The 19,636-nt window shown below is 40.8% G+C and overlaps 1 protein-coding gene across 3 annotated transcripts in view; it reads right to left on the bottom strand.

Annotated features, from left to right (window-relative positions):
- The window catches only part of LOC132399879 (proto-oncogene tyrosine-protein kinase Src-like), a 217,714-nt gene that overhangs the window by 11,288 nt on the left and 186,790 nt on the right, over positions 1-19,636 (bottom strand). For all 3 annotated transcript variants that reach the window (XM_059980747.1, XM_059980746.1, XM_059980748.1), the window contains 4 exons: positions 16,116-16,295; positions 12,840-12,916; positions 5,106-5,259; positions 453-584 (listed from right to left, as the gene is read on the bottom strand). In XM_059980747.1, coding sequence (XP_059836730.1) covers positions 453-584; positions 5,106-5,259; positions 12,840-12,916; positions 16,116-16,295 — 543 coding nt within the window. The remainder of the gene's footprint in view (positions 1-452; positions 585-5,105; positions 5,260-12,839; positions 12,917-16,115; positions 16,296-19,636) is intronic.

Genomic DNA, 19,636 nt, shown 5'->3' with positions numbered 1-19,636 from the left:
GGAAAATGATCAGAGTTTCTCCAGTCTACCCACATTGCCAAGGTTCCACTTCCCAAAGCTCATTTATGTAAAATCTCTTCTGCTCTTTTTAAAGCCTTCGTATCTTTCTGAAAAATGGAGTGCCCGGAAGACACACACTCAATATTTTATGAACACATTCTTCCCCTCTGCCCTCAGATTTCTGAATGAACAATGAACCAACCCATCAACACTATCTCAGTATTTTTGCCGACTTACTTGCACTACTTAATTAATTTAATAATTTTGTATATAGTTTATGTATTGCAATGTACTGCTGCCACAAAACACCAAATTTCATGGCATTCTGTATGTCAGTGATATTAAACATGATTCTAATTCTGATTCTAACAGTGTTTGCTGACTGTGCTCCTTTCACAAGTATGGTTTAATACTCAGTTACCAGGAGGTTTTTTCTGTACTTTAGGATTTACCTGGATATGGTACTCTGCCCTTTGTAGCTAATTCAGTCATCAGAATTCCAAACGACCACACATCAGATTTGATAGTAAACCGTCCATAAAGTGCAGCTTCCGGTGCCGTCCACTTGATAGGGAATTTAGCTCCTGTAACACATGAATGCAAGTTAAGAAAAGAGATGAACAGGCAAGCTTCTACCACAAACGGGAAAATCTGCAGACACTGGAAATCCAAGCAACACACACAAAATAGTGAAACTCAGCAGGCCAGGAAACATCTATGGAAAAGAGGAAACAGTTGACATTTCAGGCCAAGACCCTTCGGCAGGACTCTGCACAACTATATACTATTATACCGCATAGAATTTAGATATTTACTGGGAGCAATTACACCACTTTGCATTGCAAACTATTTAACTCAACAATGCTGCAGCAAATGATATAATTCTCTTCAATTATATTTGCTTAACCATAAGGGCAAACAATTCCTTGGGGATATGGAAATAGATTTATGAATAGTAGAAGGCAAGTTAACGAAGGGACTGAGATAACATGGAAGACTTATGTATTCGACTTGAGAATATTTCACAGATTAATTTCCATGAGGTTATCACAGAGGCTACTCAATTATATATCTATAAATTCTACACTACACTCACTGAAAAGCAGGCACAGTATTTCTTACATTATTAAGATGTTACTTAGAATTAAAAATATTACGGCATACAACATTCATCTGATGAGTGGTCATCATCATGAAGTATTAACGTCATTTTCCTCTCTCCACCTGGCTGACCCGAGTATCTTCAATATCGTCTATTTTGGGTACAGATTCAGATTTATTTATCACACGTACAGTGAAATCAGTCGTCTGTGTTCACAACGAACACACCCAAGAGGTGCTGGGGACAGCTGGCAAGTTTCCCCACATGTTCTGGCGACAACCATAGCGTGCCCACAATATTCAGCAGAGCAACACAAATAAGCCCCTTTCCCACCCTTCCACTCATTCCCCCACACACAGAGGCCCCCAAACCCAGGGCAAGCCACCTCTGGGCCTCCAATCCTTGCCCGCGGACTCTCAAACATGTGACCTTCGACCTCCAGGCCCTGGTCCGGATTTGCAGACTTAACATTCGAGCTGACAGACCTCAGACTAATTTAGGTTTTATAGCAACTATGTAATTTTGCTTTTGTACATGCGTACATTTTTATTTTCAGCAGTGGCAGACCGTTGGATAAAGACCTGATGGACATTGTTGTAAACTAGTCAACAGCCACTCTGCCAGTATTATCCACTCACATTAAGTGTTTTTAAGATTCCTTGCTGGATATGATGGAATTGTTGACTACATTAACCTGTGAATGGGTGGCATAAAGTAATGCTTGACAAAAATGATAGACATTTATTATCCAACATTCTTGTATACTCTATATGTAATAAATCAGCATTATACTTTAAAAAGCTCACTTAAAGTTGAACGCATTATCCATGCACACTACCATTCAGAAAGCACTCCTCACCTCAGCAGTGTGCCGTGATGAATGTTTCCAAGTCCTGGATCACAACTCAACCCGCAGCCTTTCAGCTCAGGATCCCCAATCAGGTAACTGATGCACATAACCAATTTGGACCATATTTATTACTCACTAATTTATGAGCTCTCTCAGAATTTACTGTTGACATGTATCAAAAAACAAGAAAAGCAGCTACTTCTGGAGTCTGCCAGTTTAATTTCATGGTTGAGTATGCTGATTGTGTATTAGTCACTGTCAGAGATGTTTATTTTTTAATGCAGAGATGGTGGGTGAGTGGAATGGGCTGCCGGCAATGGTGGTGGAGGCGGATACGATAACATCTTTTAAGAGATTCCTGGACAGGTGCGTGGAGCTCAGAAAAATAGAGGGCTATGGGTAACCCTAGTTAATTTCTAAGTTAAGGACATATTTGGTACAGCTTTGTGGGCCAAAGGGCCTGTATTGTGCTGTAGGTTTTCTATGTTACTGTAGGTAAGGGGTCAGGTTAAAGGTCAGCATGTCTGAAGGGGAGTAGAGTGCCCTAATTGTCAGTGTGTATGTAATATCCCTTATGGAACCCAGCAGTTCATTATTTTACACATTACTGTTTAACATCCATAAATAAGTACCAACTGTTATTTTTTTTTTACAGCTTAGCTGACCTAACATCAAACAAAGTTGCAGAATCCACAGGATTTTAATAATCCAGTCCATAACAGCCTCCAAGAGGACCACAACCTTGTCGCAGGGTTTGGAGGATTGTGTGCCTCAATGACCAGGAGCTCTATCTTGTCTGGAGTCAGGGATTTATGCTTTGGCTCTTGGTAAGATCACCCATGCAAAACAGGTCAAAGGCACCAGTCCTCCAGGTTTGGGGGTTCAGCTCAGGGCCAACAACCAGGACTGGTAAAACAAAACTGTTACAGAAAGAGCAATGAAGAATCCACCTACGGTATTCTTGGGAATTGCATGACTGACAGTAGTGAAAACTGAGCTACTGACACGATGAACACTACTAGAGATGGAGGACCTTCATTGCTACCCTAAACGCCAGTGGCACAACAGGGAGTAGAGAGGGAGAGGGGGTATAGATAGACAAAGGGTATAGACAGAGGGTGAAAGGGAGAGAGTGTAGAGAGAGTGGGAGATAGACAGGGGGTAGAGAGAGGGGGTAGAGAGAGGGCGGGTGCGAGAGAGGGCAGGTGCGAGGGAGAGAGAGTCATGGGGAGAGAGACAGATGGGGACAGAGGGGGAGGAGGGAGGGACGGGGAGGGGAGGAAGGGGTAGAGAGAGGGTAGAGAGAGGTAGAGAGAAAGCAGGTAGAGAGAGAGGGGTAGAGAGATAATAACACAGTGGGATCTTTATAAGATCAATTTTTTGCTGCAAAATGAAATTGTGGCTTAAGGCAATGTGCAATGTTATCAGTTTGGGCTTGTCATAGCCTTGGGGTGAATAAAAATTCAGCTTTCCCATTGATGATATGAACCAGTGTAATGTGACTGGTGACCCACTCTTAGTCTGGCCTCTACACTTTGACCTGTTTGCCATGGGTGACCCTACCAAGGGCCAAAGCACAAGGCCCTGACTCCCGCCAACACAGCTCTCCGGGTCATCGAGGCACACAAGCCTCCAAACCCTGTTTGTGGTCCTGTTGGAGGGTGCGATGGACTGGATTATTAAAACCTTGTGGATTCTGCAACTCTGTTTGATATGGGGTCCTAGGAAAGAGGAAAGGAAAACTAATATGGGATAGGTCTGGTTTTATGAGATTCTACTTCATAGTGAACAGATAGCTCCAGTCCAGAGTGGTGGGAAAAACTAAAATGTCCTGACTCAGACAACCAGGAGAATTAGCCTGAATTCTGTGGTTAGTAACAGTTACAGCTAATCTCAAAAAAAAAATTCATAAAGATCTGTGGTGCTGACTTCCTCTTTCCTTATGCTGGTTGCTGCTGAAAGTCAATTCAAAAGGGAACTCTGACATCCGGTAACATTAGAGTCATGGGGCCGGCTTTACGGTTAATATAATCGGAGAATTCCCAAAGACAACAAACCAAGAACAACACAGCACTGGTTTTAATTTACTAATACTTTCAACCTTCCACAAAAGGGAAAAATAAAGGCTGAATTATTGTAAATCAAGCATTGAAGCATTATTATGATTGCTGCAACTGAAAAAGTTTTAGCCTTTTCCATCATTACACTACATCATCACTGATCTTAGTGGGAGAATCCAAGGCCAGAGGCCACAGCCTTAGAAAAGAAGTTCCCTTCAGAACAGAGATGAGGAGGTATTTCCTTTGGCCAGAGGACGAAGAATCTCATTGCCACAGATTTAGTATATTTATAGCAGAGGATGATAGTTTCATGATTAGTAAGGGCATCAAAAGTTACAGGGAAAAGACAGGGGTAGAGAGGGATAATAGATCAGCCATGATGGAATGCCAGAGGAGGCTTTGATGGGCTGAATGGCCTAATTTGGTCTTATGCATTGATATACAATCAATGTATATTAACTTACACATATATTTATTGGTACATTTTATTATTATTGTGTTCTTTACATTATTTTTTGTAATTGCATCAAGGTATCTTGTTCTCCTTTACACTTATTTACAACCTTGAATCTTGAAATCTGCAAGTTGATGTCAGCCTCTAGGATAGTAACAAAACACTTTTCAAGTTATCCTCCTCATCACCACAACTGCGAAATCAAGTCTACAGTCTACTTCGACTACCTACAGTGAAGAGAATGGGTACTACTAGAAGCATTACAGGGATCGGAATCTTAAAGGCAGGTCTGAGCAATGAAAATTTCACATTCTTTTAGATAGGGTTGTGTTCCAGGGATACAATGAAACACAATGCAATCTTAAAAATCAATTGCTGGACCACATTGTGACAAAAATGCACCTGAGACAATTAACAGTGATCTCGCTCTCTAAACTTGGACTTTTAAAAACTTTTACATGGGGAATGTGATTGTCCCAACACATGAATCTCAAGCCGTTGTGCAACTCCATTACACACACCCAAATTCTGCTGAAGCTTGAAAAATAAAAGAATTTTAATTAATTCATTCTGACAGGATGCTTCTGAAATGGCATTGATTGGAATCAGTTTAGTCATTATTAATTGCTCAGTGCTAACCTTGCCGAGCTGTGTATTCATTGTCTTCAATCAGTCGAGCCAGGCCAAAATCAGCGACCTTACACACAAGGCTTTCACCCACAAGAATGTTCGCTGCTCGTAAGTCTCGGTGAACATAATTCATCCTTTCGACATACGCCATGCCAGCCGAGATCTGAAAAATTTAAAATACCATTGAATTCAAGATAAAAATGTAGGGAGGTATCATACATTAGTTGCTTCCTGGGATCAGAGCTCCCTGTGTTCTAGGACTGTGCTGTCAGTTGTAAGGTTCTAGACGATGAAATACAAAGAATTCCTTCTACATAGTTCACAACCCAAAGGTATGAACATTGATTTTTTTTAATTTCAAGTAACATCTTAAAGGACCCCACCCACCCTGTTCGTGGACTGTATGTTCTAATCAGGGAGAAGACTACATCACATCCATGCCAGGACCAACCTCAAAAACAGCTACTCACTAACACGCCCCTCCATACCCACCCCCCACCACTTCCTGTCAGTGACCTTGTGTACAGACTCTCCTGTGCCTCGTGTCATTTTAGTACATTCAGAATCAGGTTTATTATCACCAGCATGTGACGTGAAATCAATCTACATATATAAGCTGTCTAATGCATTTATATTTATTGTGTCTTCTTTATTGTGTTCTTTAACTTACTGTGGTTTATTTTTGGCTGCATCAGATGCGGAGTGACAATTATTTAATTCTGTTTTACACTTCTGTAATGGAAATGACATTGAACGATCTTGAATCTTGAATCCATTTTATCCAAGACACAAAATGCTGGAATTCCTCCTGAATGGTGTGTGCTTTGCTCAAGATTTACAGCATCTACAGAATCTCTCATATCTCACGTTGTTATCCCCTTTCCAATATCCCTCCTTCCAGCCCCCAACAGTTACTTTTATCCCCTTGCTCTCCTCATTCTATCAATCCGTTACCCTCATATATAGATAGGTAGATAGATATATAACCATATACTACTTTGAGATTCATTTTCTTGCAGGTATTTATAGTAGAACAAAGGAATACAATGGAATCAATGAAAAAACAAACATAATAAAAGATTGACAAACAACCAATGTGCAAAGCAAGACAAATTGTGCAAATAGTAAGGTAAATGAATAATACTGAGTTATGGAGCCCTGGAAAGTGAGTCGATGGGCTGTGGAGTCAGGTCAGCATTGAGGTGAGTGAAGCTATCCACTCTGGCTCAGGAGCCTGACGGCTGTTCCTGACACTGGTGGTGTGGGATTTGTGGGTCCTGTACCTCCTGCCCGATGTCAGTAGTGAGAAGAGAGCATGGCCTGTATGATGGGGCCCTGTTAGATGTGACAGTGCTCCTTGCAGATGTGCTCAATGATGGGGAGGGCTTTGACTGCAATGGACGAACATATCACTTTGCATTTACATTAATTATCACATACCAGCCTTGGTAGCTTTTACATTTCCACTTACCACCCTCCAGCAGCTGCCTCCCACCTTTATCTGCATCTCCCCAAGCCTGATTCCATTTGCCTTTTCTTTTAAAGCTTGCTCTGTCTCTTATCCACCTGCTTCTGTCTCCTCGCTGTACCCTGCCTAGTTCCATCTGCCCATCCTCCTTTACCAACCCCCGGTCCAACACTCTCTCACTGGCCCTCGTCTCACCATTCCCCCATCCTCCCTATACTGGCCATCTTCCTTTTCCAGTCTCAGTGCTGATGCGTGGTGTCAACGAGAAATCTTGACCATTTCTACTCTCCCAACAGGTGCCGCCCGCTGCTCTGACTTCCTCTAAAGTATTTCTCCTTTTAAGCCTAATTTGGGGTACTACGTGTAGTTCTGGTCACCTACGTAACGGAAAGCTATCAATAAGACAGAAAGATTACAAAGGAAATTTACAAAGATGTTGTTGGAAGATTGAATAGGTTAAGACTTCGTTAAACCATGAGCACATCTACACAAAACATTGCCGTAGAAAAGCAGCATCCATCATCAAAAATCCTCACCATCCAGGCCATGCTCCTTTCTCACTGCTGCCAGCAGGTAGAAGGTACAAGAGCCTCAGGAGACATGCCACCAGGTTCACGAACAGCTACTACCCCTCAACCATTAGCCTCTTGAACAAAGGGGGATAACAACACTCTGGGAGTGTAGTTCCCACAACTGATGGTTTCATGTTGAGGACTCCTTATCTTGTTATTTCATGCTGTTGTTATTTATTGCATTTGCACAGTTTGTTGCTCATCGATCCTGTCCGGTTACTGTCCTACAACTGTGCTAAGTATGCCCACAGGAAAACGAATCTCAGGGTTGTATGTGGTGGTATGTATGTACTCTGATAATAAATTTTACTTTGAACATTATTCCTAGACCGTAGGAGAATGAGGGGAGATATAACAGAGGTATATAAAATCAGGAGGGGTATAGATAGGGTAAATGCAAGCAGGCTTTTTCCACTGAGGATGGGCGAGACCAGAACTAGAGGCCATAGGTTAACAGTGAAAGGTCAATATTTAATGGGAACCTGAGGTGGAACTTTTTCCACTCAGAGGGTGGACTGAGTATGGAATGAACTGCCAGTAGAAGTGGTGGATATGAATTTAATTGAATTTACTTTATTTCTTACATCCTTCACATACATGAGGTGTAAAAAATCTTTACATTATGTCTCCATCTAAATGTGCAATCATAGTAATTTATAATAAATAATACAGTCAATGCAACATAGAAATACACCCAAATCTGGCGGAAGAAGCTGTCCTGGAGCCTGTTGGTCCTGACTTTCATGTTGTGGTACCGTTTCCTGCATGATAGCAGCTGAAACAGTTTGTAGTTGGGGTGACTAGAGTCCCCAATGATTCTTCGGGTCCTTTTTACACACCTGTCTTTGTAAACATCCTGAATCACAGGAAGTTCACAACTACAGATGCGTTGGGATGTCCGCACCACTCTCTGTAGAATCCTGCGATTAAGGGAGGGGAGGTACAGTTCCCATACCAGGCAGTGATGCAGCCAGTCAGGATGCTCTCAATTGTGCCCCTGTAGAAAGTTCTTTGGATTTGGGGGCCCATACCAAACTTCCTCAATCGTCTGAGGTGAAAGAGGAGCTGTTGTGCCTTTGTCACCACACAGCTGGTGTGTGCAGACCACGTGAGGTCCTCAGTGATGTAAATGCTGAGGAAATTCAAGCTGTTTACCCTCTCAACCCCAGATCCATTGATGTCAATAGGGGTTAGTCCAGGGGTGGGCAAACTTTTTGACTTGAGGGCCACAAAGGGTTCTAAAATTTGACGGGGGGGCCGGACCAGGAGCAGATGGACGGAGTGTTTTGGTAATACACCTCATAAGAGAAAATAAAATATCATGGGATATATAGAAAACATGTGCTTTAATTTCAATTGAAAATGAACAAATGCATTACAACAAAATATCTGTCTTTGAAGTCCCATGGTATTTAGCTATTTATTGAAATGTCTTTTAAAACACTGAAAATTAAATGAATAAAATACAGCTTTTTTTAAATAGTAACAGTTATTATTTTAAAGCACTGAAAATTCTGTTATCCTTCAAGATATTATCATCATCACTCTCCTCCTGACTGTCTTTATTTCAAAAACGGTAGGAGATGCAGGTCTACTTGTCCTGCTCCTTCTTATTCAATTGTCCCCTGTGCCAAAACTCAACAACGACCCGCACAATGACAGAACAGTGAGAGCGCGCCAATATGCGGAGCTCTGTGCTCGCAAATCCCCACAGGCTATCTCCCTTAGCCGGAACGCTGGCTAATTGTGAGCCGGTTCGGATGTGCCAGGAAATGGGTCGCCACAAGGTCACAAAGTAAAGCGCAAATGTGGAGTAATACGCTGCACCTCAACAAAGGTCAATGTATATAGAGTGCGTCATCTACTGGGAAGGCGCCAGAATTGCGGGGAAAAAACGTTAACAAGGTTTATTAATATAATTTCATCAAGTTCTGTGGGCCGGATTAAAAAGCTTAACAGGCCGCATATGGCCCGAGGGCTGTAGTTTGCCCATGCCTGGGTTAGTCCATCTCCATTCCTCCTGTAATCCACAACCAGCTCCTTTGTTTTTGCGACATTAAGGGAGAGGTGGTTTTCTTGACACCACTGTGTCAGAGAGATGACTTCTTCCCTGTAGGCCACCTTGTTATTGTTTGAGATAAGGCCAATCAATGTAGTATCAGTGGAAAATTTAATTAGCAGATTAGAGCTGTGGGTGGTGACACAGTCATTGGTATAGAGAGAGTAAAGGAGGGGACTTAGTACACAGCCCTGAGGGGCCCATGTGTTGAGAGTCAGAGGGGTAGAGGTGAGTTCAATTGCAACATTGAAGAGAAGTTTGGATAGATAAATGGATGGGAGGGGCATGGAGGGCTATGGATCAATCAGTCTAGGCAGAATAGCAGTTTGGTAAGGACTGCAAGGGCTATTATGCTGTAGCGTTCTATGATTTTATGGAAAAGGTACGGAAAATAATGGGTGAAATGCCTGAAATTCAATGAATGTGGTAATATATTCTCTTACTGCATTTAGGTATACTTGGGAGTCAAGTACAGTGGATTCCAGTTAATTGGGCTATCGGGTAATAGGGGCAGTCGCTTATTTAGGACACCTCTTAAAGAACAAAAACTACTCAAGAAGATTACCAGGAATCCCTTCATTTATTTGGGATACTATGCCGCTTAATTGGGACAGGAAACTGTTGCCAAACAGTTTCTAACTAGCATCAATCATGTCCGCTTGTGTGGCTGTTAGTCACAACACCGTACTTCAAGCAGTTTTTAATCATTTGCGTGTATCTGTGCTCAAAAGTAGCAATTTTTGTCACTTATATTTGGTGAGGAGTAAACGGCAAGACAATTCAGAACTGGTTTGATCCCTACAGTTTCAAGTATTCAGGCTTGAAGATGCCAAAAACGTCCAAGAGTGAAAATGAAACAATTTCACTACTTCACCAAATTAGGAACTACAAGATTTGAAGGATACAATCCCTGACAGCTTTGTGTGAGAGCAGGCCAATATCTGCACCAGGTGTCTGCACTGATTTTGTCCATTTACAGTCAAAAGACAGTGATGTGGATGAAGTCCTCCATTAATAAGTATTAGGAACTAATACAGTTTTAAGGTACTGTAGTAGCATTGGTAGTGTTCTAATTTGTTCTGTATTCCATGTAAGTACATTATTTCTTACTCAGTTTGTCTTTTTTAATTGTTCCTATGAAAATTCAGCAGCCACTAAATTGGTCCAAAATGTACTGGTCCTGGTGTGTCCCATTTAACTGGAATCCACAGTATTTAGTTCCAAAGTCCATTTGCTTCAGAGGTCTGAAGCTTAAATGCTTTGCTCAGCTGAGTATCATATAAATTCCAAAGTCAACAAAGTCACATTGCTTGCCTCGTCCTAGGAACTTGAACTGTATCTTCTGATCACTCCTTTCAAGCTGGAAACCATAAAATAATTGTAGAAGATCGCAAACAAAAATCTTGTGACATACATTCTTCCAATTACTGCAGGGAAACAACTTAGTGTCAGAGGACAAACTCAGTACTTATTTGGAATGTGTTAACCACCTTTCAACATGTATCATAGATCTCTTGGGAAATATTCTTTTTCCTTACTATTGAATTCAACAATTTTTGTTAACAAGCCTTTTCTGTTTGTGGACTGGCCAGTTCTGATGCAAGGTCATCCACCTTAACTCAGTTATTGCCTCCCCACAAGTGCTATCTGGTCTCCTGGGCATTTCCAATATTATCTTTTGTTTGAGATTTCCAGCAATCCCTGTCTTTAGAGTATGTATCTTTCCTGTCTCACAGCCTTCAACGTTTATTAACCAACTGGCTCCAAAAGTGCTGTGTCATCCTGGACAACCTGCATTGCATCGTGGGCAGCTTCTTTGGCCTCTCCACCCCTTTCCCTTTCCTCCACGTAAAACTCAGTTGTTCTCTCTCCACCCCAGCTCTCCATGAAAGATTATTGCCATGAAGCGTTGCTTATCACGGTGCCACTCGACCCATGGAATGTTTCCGGCACCTTGGTTTTATTTCAGATTTCTAATATCTGCATGTTTTTGATTTTCAGTATTTTATCCTTCTCTCAATTTGAGACGTCACTCTTCCCCAAGAAAGCTCTTCAATGTTCTGTGCTTCTAGATCAGGGGGTCACCAACCTTTTTTGCACCGTGGACCAGTTTAATATTGACAATATTCCTGTGGACCAGCCAAAAGGGAATGGATGTTAATCACAACCGGTATGTCCCCTACCACCTCTTCCAAAGAAACTCTCAAGTGACATTTGTTTTTTTACTCAAGTAGCTGTAGGTTAATGACCGACTGATGACCTCGTGTGGGTAATGACCTTGCTTGTGTTCAAGTTCAACAGTGGGCGTGACAGGGAATGAGGAAAGGTGCAGCTGACTCATATCGTTTCATACAGCCAAGTCATATCGTTTCCTCACGGCCTGATAGCACATGCTTTACAGCCCAGTGGTTGGGGACCTAGGTTCTAGATAACCAGTCACAATCCTAGGTACATGTCTAGCTGATTTTTATGATACACCTGGATTCTGCCCCTTTATTAAATATTTTTAATGTTAGAAATAATATAATTAATTTTGAGCCAATTTATATTTTTTCTAACAAATGGTTCCCACCAACCAGGAGCATGTATGAACTGAAACAAATGGACATTAATCATTAAGAAAGTGATATTGTTCCTACAAATAGCTCGTAAGAAAATCCAGGTTCCAGGCTGTGAATATGCTATTTAATAGAACCACAATGCCACTTTCAATTCTTTTGAAACTGACTTTTGAAGAAGAAACATAACATTTGCTTACTGGAATAATTAGAATCAAATGTTAATTGCAAAAATGAGAATCGGTCTGACTTCAGTTTCCTTTCAGAAATAATTTATCTTTAAACAGTATCTTGACATTTGCACCCATTATGTTTAACAACAGTATGTGCACCTTGAACTAATTACAAATTTCAGATTAAAAAAATCAAATTCCCATTTGGGAATTGCAATGTAGTTTATTGCAAAGCTATCTCAGCATGGCTGTGAAAAATTCAGGGGAAGATTTAGCTGCATTAAAAGTTCTGTTTTAACTTAGCCCCAGTAACCAAAGCTTCCTGTTATGCTTTGTCACTTCAAAACATTAAACTAATTCAATAAATACCACGGGAGTCTAAGAATACAGGCGTAGCTTTGTCTTTACTTTCAAGTGAGGCAGGCACATATCATATGTTAGTGGGATGACATTTGCAATTAATGTAATTTTACATATAATGCTTAATTAATTTTAATGACAAAGAATGCTTAATTAAACTATATATACATATACATACAGATATGTATATATACACACACACAAAGATTACTCAAATATTATTGAAATATCAAACGCACGCTTCCTAAGCCAGATAACTTCTAAATTCAGATGAAGAATCTGTGACCAGTAGTGATAACCCTGCTTCTCTCTGCATAAATGCTGCCTGACTTGCTGAGTATTTCCAGCATCAAGTTCAACTTCAAATTATCCGCATGATATCTTCCTTTGTTGTACAGGGTGCAAGTTATTACTGGTAATCTGTCCCAAGGAAGATGCTTATGATATGAATCATGCTAACAAGGTGCAGATTAGTAAAGAATCCATGAAAAAAACACTAGGCTTTTTTAAAAACCATACTTTTCCTTTGACAATTAATAACATTAGCACTAACCTGAGCAGCCATATCAACCAGCTGTGGAAGTCTCAAGTATTTGCCCATCTCTCCTTTGAGGAAATCCAACAAACTTCCTATAATATTAAGATAAAAACATAATAATTCAGGTTCAATGTTAATTCCTTTCCACAACTCTTTCTACTCTCCTTATCTTCCTGCTTCTCGAAAGTGTGTTAAAGGCCACAATACGATAAAGACTTGGTTGTTGACATGAGGAGTGTACTCCTGAGTCAGGTGCAGCATCCAAAAAGTTTCATTCCACTTTAATACTAGAAACAGAGCAGCCTTCATCCTCAGAGGAGACCAGCATTAGAACTGTTTTTTTCAATTTTCCACATCAAGTATCCTTTAGTTCCTCCGACTCTAGCAGTTAGCAGGCACTGATTTTTACATTAGGCTTTTAGTCATCTGTAAGGAATTTGTACTTTCCCCCTGTAACTGTGTGGGTTTCCTCCAGGTGCTCTGGTTTCCTCCAACAGACCAAAGACACACTGGTTGATTGGTTAATTGGTCATTGTAAATTGCCCTGTGATTAGATAGGGTTAAATTGGGGGATGGCTGGGCAATGCATCTTGAAGGGCCAGAATAAATAAATAAATTAAATATACTGTTCTTCATGTGTCTCATCCAGATTTGAGATCAGATACTAAAGGTGAAAGTCAAATCCAAAATCACAATGACACCCATTTTCTGAAAGAACCACACATGTACAACATTATCTCATAGGACAATAAACAAATCTTAGCAATAAACTGAATTTAATAGCTATGCTTTGTTACGTGGATACTGTCAGCATTTAATCTAATTTCACTTTGCAGGGGAACATTGTACCATAAACTAGCTAGAACACAAACCCTGGTGACCACTGTTCCCCCTAAGTTGCGCAGGTACGAGGCCACGCAATATCTGAAATGCTCCTGTGGACAGATAGCCTTTATTTCAGCACAGAATTTTCTTAACATTTAAACACTCAAGGTGCCACACACACTTTAGGCTGCGTAAAAATTTCCTGTTGAGAGCAATGGCTGGTCCACGCAGCTATATATATAAAAAAAGAGCACTGCAAACCAAAGCACCCTAAAAATAAAGTCAGCCATCAAAAGGAATTAAAGACAACTTTTTGATAATTCTAAGGAAAATGAAGATTCATTTTAGCTTTCTTCCTTATTTAATGACCTTAGTTTGGTAATTGCCACCCACAGAATGAAATCATAATAAATTCACCATAACATGTGATTCTGGGATCAGTGGTGCAGTGGTGTCATCACTAAGCAGACCAGTCCTTCATCTGTCAGCATCGAAACATACAGTGAAGTGTGCCGCTCGCACCAGCCGCCAACGCATTCTGCAGATGTGTTGGGGTCAGCCGGCAAATTTCCTCATGCTTCTGGTGCCAACGTAGCAAGCGGACAACTTACTAGTATGGACCCGTACATCTTTGGATTGTGGGAGGAAAGCCAGTGAGTCAATACGTCCATATTAAGGTCTGCTTGTGCAAAGATATGACACGCAGTAGTTCCCAGGACTGCTTCAGTGCAGGGTGTCATCAGGCACTACATCCACCCAACACCAATTTCCAAACCGCTTCAGACCACTTCCCAAAGCTTCAACCAAGCAGCCACTTCCGTTTTAATTACAAACTATGAGAGATTACAAAACCTAGCACTTGACTAATTCTAATGCAGAAAAGCGCTCCTAAACCTACATGCTCCTTCCCACCGTTTAAAATACTCATCAGTAGTTACACAAACATTTTTCAGATAATATGCAAAGAGAAAGATATGCAAATCTGAACAAATTTATAGGTCTTCCAGTGCTGAAAACATTGTTCGCCTGCCCTGTGGTACCACGACAGTTATGTTCCTCACACTGGTCTCAGCCTTTGAAACCTGATGGTTGACAGAGAGTTCAGACTCCTGCATAATCATGTTTAATGTATGGGCCATTATTCTGTCAGCCAGCTCCTTCTCAGCAATTCTCTCCTATTTTTTATCTGATGTGCGCCTGCTTTACATATTCATGAGTGTTCAGGGATGAAGAATTTTCACTAGTTGCACAGAGGTGCAAGACAGCAAAGAAGCTCAAGTCAGATGAACTCCTCAGGGCACTGATCTGAGAGCAAACCTTTAAAGTGAACAGGATCACTACGTCTGCCAGCTTTGCAGATTTCAAAGATTTTCTGTGGGAGCACATTCCCATTACGTTTATTGGAATTAGCTCTAATTTTTGTTCCTCACAAAAATACTTCTTTTCCGGGGATAATGTATACCAATAAAGAATGCTCAACAACCCTTCCTATAGTTGCTGCATCATCAATGCTTGGGCTGCTTCAGACACACATTGAAATTTAAATTGCTGGATTCTATTTATTTATTTATTTAGATTCCGTGTGGTATAGGCCTTTCGAGCTACACTGCCCTGCAATCCCCAAATTTAACACTAGCCTACTCACAGGACAATTTACAATGACCAAATAACCCAGCAACCAGTACGATATTGGACTGTGGGAAGAAACCCACGCGGTAACGGGAGAGAACGCAAAAACGCCTTTCAGGCAGTAAGCAGGAATTGAACCCAGACTGCTGGCACTGTAAAGCATTGCACTATCCACTACAACACCAAGGGAAAATGAAATAAATTGTTGTAAAGCTTTTCGTCAATGGAAAGCTGAGAAGCTTAATTGGACAAGTGGCACAATGTCATCACAAGCAAGGCCAGCTCGTGGTGGTGGGATAAGACGCCCTTCCTGACCTGCTGCTGTCCCCATGCTGAAAGACAAAGTTCAATCTTTGTCACAGCAGTTTGGTAAATGACTGGGTGGCTTGCCAAGCTATTTCAGAAGGAAGTTCAGAGCCAACCACACTACAGTAAGTCTGGAAAGGCATACAAGCTGAACCAGACACAGATAGCAAATTTCCTTCCTTATGGCGTTATCTGAATGGTACAAAGGAGCATAATTTAAACACTGCAAACTCTAAGATGTGTCAGTATTAAAACTTATTTGAAATTCATGAAGGAAATCAGCTCTTACACTCAACCGCTAATGAATTTCTATACGAGGAAAACAAAACTTCACACAACATAAAAAGTATAAGCCATTGTAAAGTGATTTCATTTCTGAGAGAGAAAAATCATCCTATTTTATGGCCCCAGAATCTATTCATACTTGCATCAATTTCATAATTGATTTTACAGAATACTAAACTTTATTTTAGTGAGAATAAATGTAAAGAATTAGTTTGTAACGAAGGTCTCGAATTTATATGTAAATACCTTTGCTCATGTACTCTGTAACAATGTAGATTGGTTCTTCAGAGACAACAGCGTACAACTGGACCAGTTTATCATGACGAAGTTTCTTCATGATTTGTGCCTCCTGCAAGAAAGCTTCTGGAGACATTGTACCAGGCTTTAAAGTCTTAATTGCTACTTTTGTTGTTCCATTCCAAGTTCCTTAACAGGACAAAAAAATACGACAAAGGTGAATACACATTAAAGAACTCAGGTACTTTCTGCTCTTCATTAACCCCTGTCCCCTGCTTCATCTCTCCACACACAAATAACATTTTGTGCCTTCTCCTCAATTTCATTCCGTTAATACAGCATTCATCCAAATCATTCTTGCCTTAGCAATAAAAAAAAGTCCTTTCACTTTCCAGGGACAGATCACTATTTGTGATCCCCGAATATTTGGTATACATCATGGAATTTGATCTTTCATTTCTAAAAGCACCCTGACCTTTAATCACCTCAGTTAAATTCCCCATCCCACATCCACACTCACTCAAATCTCTGCTCTCTGCCTTCTGCAAGTTTTCTCAAAGTTCAACTTCAGAAAGTGGAACTCATCCTTCGATCCAGTATATTCAACCCTTTTAAACACAAGTTAAATCAATACTTTCAGACTTTTTATTCCAGTTCTCCAGGATTTTCCATTAAGATTCAAAATTGTTCATTCAACCATAAGCCATGGGAGCAGAATTAGGTCATTTGGCCCATCAAGTCTGTTCCACCATTTCATCATAGCTGATTTATTCTCCCTCTCAACCACATTTTGCTGCCTTCTCCTCATAACCATTGATGCCCTGACTAATCAAGAACTCATCAACCTCTGCTTTAAATATACACAAGGATTTGGTTATTTGTACCACAGTTATCTTTGGCAATGAATTCCATAGATTCACCATCTTCTGCCTAAAGAAATTCCTCCTCATTTGTTCTAAAGGGACATCCTTCTGAGAATGTGAAGAGGGTAAGGGGTACGTGTAGAAGGGGTAGGTGAGGGGTAAGTGTAGCAAAATATGTAGACAGGACCAGACAGAGGACACGTCATTGGGGAAGTGTAGGAGGACAGGGAAGCGGTAGCAAAAATAAGATACTAGACAGCATGTGGCAACCACAAAGAAGGAGAACCTTGCGACCACAAGACAACGTGTTCGGCAAAGTATTTTGAGCTATAGACCTGTTTCGAGTGTTTTGCTTGCATCCATACCCATTCCAAGTATTACACTTGCGTCTATGCTTATTCTATTTTGCATCCTTAGCTATGCAATAGCCAATCAATTGATGAATTTGAATCGGTAACCATATTTGCGAATGTAGTACCCTGCTTTTGGGTATAAGTATGATCTTTGTAAACAGACAAATTGGGAGTTGGCTACCTTACGCCCGAAGTGCGTGGGGCTGCGAACTCCCCTCTGAATAAAAACCGTTTCTTAGGTAATTTCGTGTCTCTGGTGTTTTTCCTCAACTGAGCAGGTTAATAATTTCAGGTTAACACTTCTATTCTGAGGCTCTGCCCTCTGGTCCTAGACTCCACCACGAAAGGAAACATCCTCGCCACATCCACTCTATCTAGGTCTTACAACATTTGACAGGCTTCAGTGAGATCCCCCTCATTCTTCTAAACCGCAGCAAGACAGGCCCACAGCCATTAAACATTCCTCATTCAGTAATCCTTTCACTCCCAGAATCATTGTCATTCTTCAGAACATAATTGTAAATGAAAGTGAAATAATTGTTACTCCAGATCCAATGCACCATAAAAAGCACAAAAAGCATAAATAACACAATTTAAAAAAACAAATATAAATACATAAGATGAGCTTATATAGACTGACTGCATGTACATAAAGTGACACTAAGTACAAGAGCACCTGTACATAGGCTGACTCTGACAGCAAATGATAGAGCAGTGGTGGTGGGGTAGGTTAATGTGTGGAGGTATTGATCAGCCTGACAGCTTGGGGGAAGTTACAGTTTTTGAGTCTGGTGGTCCTGGTGTGGATGCAGAGCACCCTGTTCCCTGACGGGAGTGGGACACACACTCCACGCGCACAGTGGGTGGGATCCTTTGTGATATTGCTGGTTTAGGAAGCCAACTGCTTACAATCTTCCAGGATGATCTATCATTTCTGTGGAGCCCAACATCACTTTCTTTCACATTCTAACACATTCCCTTTAGCCCCCTTCCCCACATTCATCTTCCTCTGGATCATAAGACCTTTTATCAGGTAAATTCAATGTAGCTATACTCAATATAGAAACTTCCATTTTAATGCCAATGATTCACAGGGTATATCTTCAATTCATGAATCACTAATACTATGTCACTCTTCACCCAAGAGACAACATTCTTCTTAACTATCCACAGAGCACATCAACCTACCCTTTCCTCTTAGCAAATTTTAATTAACAGCTTGCATTCCAGGAACATATTCCTTCTGTAAATGGCCATATCCCTGAAGTTTCCTAGCTCTGATAAAAGTCAAGCGGATGAAACATTAACTCTGTTCAGTATTTCAAACATTTGCTTTTTTAAGTTCAATTCCCCTATCCTCAGTGAAGACTGACAGCACACTATTTTGATAAGCTCCAGTTTAGACTGCAGTGAAGGTTTTAATAGTCACAAAGAGCTAAACTTTAGGTCAGCATTGGGATTATCAGAAGAAAGTTTCTAACTCTGTTGGTTATAAGTCTATCAGCTCTTTTAAAGCTCCTTTATATAAACAGAAAGACAGACAGACATACTTTATTGATCCCAAGGGAAATTGGGTTTCGTTACAGACGCACCAACCAAGAATAGAAATATAGCAATATAAAACCATAAATAATTAAATAATAATAAGTAAATTATTCTGTGGAAATTAGTCCAGGACCAGCCTATTGGCTCAGGGTGTCTGACACTCCGAGGGAGGAGTTGTAAAGTTTGATGACCACAGGCAGGAATGACTTCCTATGACACTCAGTGTTGCATCTCGGTGGAATGAGTCTCTGGCTGAATGTACTCCTGTGCCTAACCAGTACATTATGGAGTGGATGGGAGACATTGTCCAAGATGGCATGCAACTTGGACAGCCTCCTCTTTTCAGACACCACTGTCAGAGAGTCCAATTCCACCCCCACAACATCACTGGCCTTAAGAATGAATTTGTTGTTTCTATTGGTGTCTGCTATCCTCAGCCTAATGCCCCAGCACACAACAGCAAACATGATAGCACTGGCCACCACAGACCCGTAGAACATCCTCAGCATCATCCGGCAGATGTTAAAGGACCTCAGTCTCCTCAGGAAATAGAGATGGCTCTGACCCTTCTTGTAGACAGCCTCAGTGTTCTTTGACCAGTCCAATGCAAAGTACAATGCAAAGTCTTAGGAACATATACAGTTGCAAGTAAAAGTTTAAGAACTCTTTGCAATTACCTGGTCTTCTGCATTAATTAGTCCTAAAATGTGATCTAATCATTATCTAAGTCAAAAAATAATAGACAAACACAATCTGCCTAAACTAATAA

Source organism: Hypanus sabinus, chromosome 9 (genome assembly GCF_030144855.1).
Source record: "Hypanus sabinus isolate sHypSab1 chromosome 9, sHypSab1.hap1, whole genome shotgun sequence".
Taxonomy (NCBI): Eukaryota; Metazoa; Chordata; class Chondrichthyes; order Myliobatiformes; family Dasyatidae; genus Hypanus; species Hypanus sabinus.
This window is presented reverse-complemented; position numbering and strand designations above follow the sequence as displayed.